Source organism: Sorex araneus, chromosome 2 (genome assembly GCF_027595985.1).
Source record: "Sorex araneus isolate mSorAra2 chromosome 2, mSorAra2.pri, whole genome shotgun sequence".
Lineage (NCBI taxonomy): Eukaryota > Metazoa > Chordata > Mammalia > Eulipotyphla > Soricidae > Sorex > Sorex araneus.
The window spans coordinates 6251977-6257976 of NC_073303.1; the positions used below are offsets into that span (position 1 = coordinate 6251977).

Genomic DNA, 6000 nt, shown 5'->3' on the forward strand with positions numbered 1-6000 from the left:
CTTTGGAAGAGCTTGAGGAGTATAGGTAGTAAGTCTTCTTTAAAAGTCTGGTAAAACTCACTAGTGAATTCATCGAACCTGGATTTTTGTTCTTGGGGAGATTTTTAATTCTTGAATCTCAGAAACTAAGAACTGGTCTTCAGTAGGAAGCTTATCAGATGTGGAGGAACAGAGGAAATAGGACAGGGAACCCGGGGACAATGGTGAGGGTGTGGTGCTGTAAGGTTGCTTGCAAGAAACCATTAACAGGATTCTAAATCATGGTGCCTAACATAATTTTCTTACTTTAATTCTATACTGAGCTATAAACTCCTAACATATTTCCCCTGCTGAACTTATGGCATGCTCAAAGTGTTCTTAGCTTCATTACCTTCATTTCTTGTTGTATAAGAATAGTAGGATTCAGGAACCTAAAATTATGATTTTTTATAATTTGTATAAAATATTCTCTTTGCTGTGACCAAACCTAAATAATTGCCAGTATCTTTCCAACTGTTGACACTGGATAAACCAACATGCAATAAATTGTACTAATTTATTGTATAAATATAGCTCACACTTATTTTCAACCTAATAGCAAATGAAGGCATACATAAAATCATCTTACAAAAATATTCCATGAAAAAAATGTAAAACTAAATTTAGAACATGAATCGTAGTACTTACGGGAACGTTCCATAAAATTGCTCTGGAATACTCTACTGCTCATGCTTTCTTAATCACCTCTGTGAGCACCTATCCCTAAGGTCTCACTCACTCAACACAGTAGCCTTTGTAATTGTACATAAATATTTCCCTACTGCAAAGTAATGATTCTCATCGCACATAAATAGCAACATAGTTCTATGTGGGCAGAAATCCAATACCAATGTGCCTAGTAAGAGAACACTGAAAGAGAGTCCTAGACCAGGGATGTAGCCCAATGATGGAACAGTTTCCTTCAATGTGTGGAACCAGGGTTTGATACCTGAAACTTCAAACCAATAAAATAGATGATCTTGTCCAAGATCTATTTACCCAAATTCATAAACTCTTCCACCAGCCTCATATTTAACTTTTCCCATCACCCATACTGAAGACTTCCACCAAATCATAGTTTAGCCTATGCATTCATCCCTGGATGTGACTGCAGTTAGCAATAGAAGCGAGTGCCGAATCCGGTATTTCTGAGACATCACTGTCTCTCAGGAACTGTTTGGGTTCTCAGTGAAGTGAAGAAATATCATGATGGGAGCAGGAATACATTTGCCCTCGTTGCAGTGGAACAACTGTGAGTTCTTACCTTATAAAAATAGGATGACTTCATATTTTCTTTATTTTCTAGTAAATGTTCTCTGCAAACTCATGTAAAAGACCCAAAGTCAAAACAGAGTCTCCATTTCATGGATTACAGACAACAGACCTCAAGGTAAGAGCTAAAGAAAAATGTAAAGGTATGTAATTTACAAAAATTACAATGAAGCTAATTTTGTTTCAGAGATGAAAATGGTATTAAATTTTAGCAAGAACAGTTAGTTCTTGCATCATGTTTTACATGTGCCAAGATTTAACTTGCTATCTTATATTTTGCACATGATCTTAATATTCCTCATAACCATCCTAAAAAGTAGGTGGTAATAGACTCTAAGTGTGCAGATGAAAAAATTTAATTATCTTTCTCATGCCCACACTTTGAGGAAAAGGCTATTTTGCTCTAATTCAGCCACAGCGGTCTGACTTAGAACCTAGTTTTAACCATTTTTAAAGCACCTTCTCCTTTGACTACTTGTAAGTATAGCATCATATACCTCTTACCTTGAAATTAATGAACGAACCAAAATGTTAGACAACTGTGTAATTTTATTGCCAGTTTTCTTTCAATATAGTTTCAATAGACATTCAAACTATGTTAGCATGTTTGGTTCATTTTAGTCTTAAATATTGCTGAAAGCCATAATCTGTAAAATTATACTGTCACCAGACACTGTGTCTACAACAATAAAAAAATTTTTATGTGTTTTTATTCAAAGGTACCATGACAATATCTTAATGTCTATTTCTTTGGCGGATCTTCTGTTTTATTTTCAATATCATATTTACCTTTAAACTAAAATGGAAAGTTTTCAAATATTGAGCTCGAAAGGATTGGAAATCTGACTCAGTAATAGTCAGATTTGATTTGACTATCTCAAATAGTCAAATTTGATTTGCAGTACTGTTTATAATATAAACAAATATATAGAATAAATATATAAATATACTTTGATAGATTAAGATACAGGCCTCAATTTGACATGCATAGTATGAATATCCTCTATGTAGGCTTACAACATTTAATTAAACAAAAAAAAAAATGTCCTATTTGGACAGCTCATCTAATCTCTGGGGCATCCTGTCACCCTGGAGTATATTGAGCCAGTAATGTTTTCACCTGCTAGCATGACTAAAATGTCTTAGAAGGTATATGTCGACTGTAGATGTTCATGCCTCACACTACAGAGGAGAAGCTCTGAAGCACTCATTTTTAGCTCAATATTCTGAGACACTGAAAAACCATGTCTGGCTAACAGCAACTAGAAAAGTACAGTAGTAAAGATTATACATTGCTGAAAAGTGTTGACAATGACCTGCATGTTTAGGCTGGGAAGAACAATCTAGAAAGGCTTTAATATTGACAGGGACTCAAAAGACATGAGCATCCTTAATGAGTCACATTAAACAATCCTATCCAGAGATGTGCCTCTGGGTAACTAGGCTGTTGGCGTCCACAGAGATGATCGTACTGCAAAGAGCAGGACTGTGGTTGCTTTGGGCACAGGGAAGTTATGACTGAGGAAGCACCAGCAGGACCTACTGCAGTCACGGCTGATGCTCTATTGGTTCTGACTTGGGTTTTTAGTTGCACAAATAATCCACCTTCGTGGTTTAAGTTTCGCCCTTTTTTCTTTGCCCCTGTTTTATTGTCTATTTTTGAATGAGGCAGTGTGGGATTGACTACTTTGAGTTCTTTTCAAAACACAGTGAACAAATACCTGGGTGCTGTAAAGAAACATCTCGGAACTCCTAATACCAAGTAAGGGGTATTGGTTAGGCGAAAGAGTCTGCTTCGCGTGACTAGGGCAATGAAACAGGGCTGCATGAACGTTCCGTGGAGGGATGGGCTCCGCAGGGCAGAGGCTGGACCCATGGCATCCAAAGTCCAATTTGACGCTAAAATTTCATGACTTTTTAATTCCTAATTCTATTTCACTTTCAGTGGTCACGAAAGCCAAATGAGTTTGGTAATAAAGCATTTTGATTAGAGTCAAAGTTTTGTTCTCTCCTTTTCTGAGGTGTACTAGTTCAATAAGTATTTTGAGTTCCTGAGTACTGTTTTTACTATATTCGTGATTTGTATTTCTTTTTAAGCTAGATGGAAATTTTAAACTGCACAGTTTAGATCTAGAACTTCATTAAATCATCAGAGTGAAACATAGAATACTGGGTAGCAGGAATTATAATGATCTGTGAGTTCGTTTTTGTTGTGTTTTATTGTGTTTTGTTTTTAGTGAAGCAAAATAGTTTTTATTGAAACTGACATACAAAGTTATGATGAGAGAGAAAGAGAGGAAGCACACATTCAAGGGAGAACAAGAACTTCTCCAGAGTCTAAAAAGTCTAATATTTTATTCTTCAGAAATAAATGTGGGGGCAGGAGAAACAGTGCAGTAGCTGAGGTGTTCACCTCGCATGAGGCCTTCTGGTTTTGAACCCCTCACCCTCACCCCCGCCCAGCCCTGTATATGGTCCACCAAACCCCTTTAGGAATGGTCCCCAAGCCCAGAGCTAGGAGTAAGCCCTGAAGACTGCCAGGGTGCCCAGCCTCCCGAAAAAATAAAAGGTAACTTCTCTCTAGCACCAAAAACATATACACAAATGGATACCATAGTCTGTCACACTAACGCTGACCAGCAAGAGGCAGTCTGCAATGTTGAATAAGAGGAAAATCATGAAGAGCTGGTTGGCAGTCACCTTGATAGCTGTTATGATTACATAGGACTGAGAGGTAGATTTTAGAAGCACCTAAGAAAGTGAATCCGCTACCACTGGCAGACTGTATCTCCAAAAAATATGCCATTTCATTTTTTGCATTCTCCTAGCTCCTGAAGTGATAAGCGATGCTTATGAGCGTGTCGAGAAAACGCAAAGCCTCAGAATCCGTCCGCTCAGACCAGGGAAGTGGTTCAGGGGCAGATGTTGCTTGCTTAAGCGGTGGCTTCAATCCTCACCACGGCATAGCCCTGAATCATCCCTCCCCTGGCAGCCAAGCACTGCCAAGTGTGGTCCCCACAGCCCCTGGGCACCAATGTGCCAGAGCACGCGAGTGACTCTTGGTAACTGTACAAGCTTAGTACTTAACCAAAACCCACTAAGACTTGGGTGCCACGGCATGTTAGATCTTTTCAAAGATTTCTAAATAATATGAATGATTTTAACACTTCACCTTTTTTTTTTTGCTTTTTGGGTCTCACCTGGTGATGCACAGGGGCTACTCCTGGCTCTGCACTCAGGAATCACCCCTGGCAGTGCTCAGGGGACCATATAGGATGCTGGGATTTGAACCTGGGTCAGCCGCGTGCAAGGCAAACGCCCTACCCGCTGTGCTATTCCTCCTGCCCCAACACTTCACTTTTAAAACCAGTCTGGATGTAAGTTAATATGTAGAGCCTGCAGGCTTTGAATACAAGGGAATTATTAAGAGAGCGCCCACGTAGGAAATAAGAATGCAGATAGGCCGTTTGTGGTATAAACGACAATTTGGAGATTTGTACTTCTCCTGAAGACTGAGAGTAATTTTTGTTGCCGTGGGTTTCTCCTAGCCTTTCGTGAGGAGCCATGGAAATGAACAATGGAAGTTACTCCACGGACTTCATCCTTCTGGGGTTCTCTGAATGGCCCCAACTGGAACGCATCATCTCAGCAGTGGTCTTCATCTTTTATATTGTGATTATGGTGGGAAACACCATGATCATCCTGGTGTCCCACCTGGACCCCCAGCTCCACACGCCCATGTACTTCTTCCTCTCCAACCTGTCCTTCTTGGATCTCTGTTACACCAACAGTGTTATCCCCCAGATGCTGGTAAATCTATGGAGCCCGGAAAAGTCTATTTCCTATGTTGGCTGTATGCTCCAAGCTGCTGTCGCCCTGGACCTGGGTGCCACAGAGTGTCTGCTCTTGGCTGTGATGGCCTATGACCGCTATGCTGCTGTGTGCCAGCCTCTGCACTACACGGTGATAATGCACCCTCAGCTCTGCCACAGGATGGTGCTGGCTGCCTGGCTAACTACTCTTGGCTGTGCCACAGTTATCTCCACTTTGACTTTGATGCTGCCAAGATGTGGGCACCAAGAGGTGGATAATTTCTTCTGTGAGATCCTAGATGTCATCAAGACTGCTTGTGTCTATTCTAAAGTACTTGAGGTAGTTTTCCTTGCTCTCTCCGTGCTATTTCTTCTGGTGCCTCTATCAGCAATTCTCGTCTCCTATGGTGTCATCACTCGCGCTGTCATGAGGATCAAGTCAGCAACCAGATGGCGGAAGCTCCTCAGCACCTGTGGCTCCCACCTCACCGTGGTGACCCTCTTTTATGGGACAGCCATGTCTATGTACTTGAAGCCACAGAGAAGCACGTTCCAAAACGAGGGGAAGTTCATTGCTCTGGTGTACATTATACTTATACCTAGTCTTAACCCGCTCATCTACTCCTTAAGAAACAAAGATGTAAAGAATGCAGTCAAGAAAATCATGTGTGTCAAAATGTGGTCAGGAAAGTGATGAGGAAGGTAGGAAAATCAAGCAGTCAGGGAGCTATTTCAATAGCATGGTTGATAATTATCTGTGACCAACACAAAATAATATGATTCATTTTTTCAACGCAGGACTTCTGAGCATTTTCATGTACCAATAACTTTCCTAGATGCAGATTTTGTTAATAGTAAGGAAAGAAAAATGATAAGAGATAGAGATCCAGAGATATAA

At 40.3% G+C, this 6000-nt stretch overlaps 1 protein-coding gene across 1 annotated transcript; it reads left to right on the forward strand.

Annotated features, from left to right (window-relative positions):
• Window positions 1–4854: 4854 nt before the first annotated feature.
• On the forward strand, window positions 4855–5796 carry LOC101537891 (olfactory receptor 2W1-like). The gene has a single exon (XM_004622001.2). The coding sequence runs from the start codon at window positions 4855–4857 to the stop codon at window positions 5794–5796; it is 942 nt and encodes a 313-aa protein (XP_004622058.2).
• The last annotated feature ends 204 nt before the right edge of the window (window positions 5797–6000 follow it).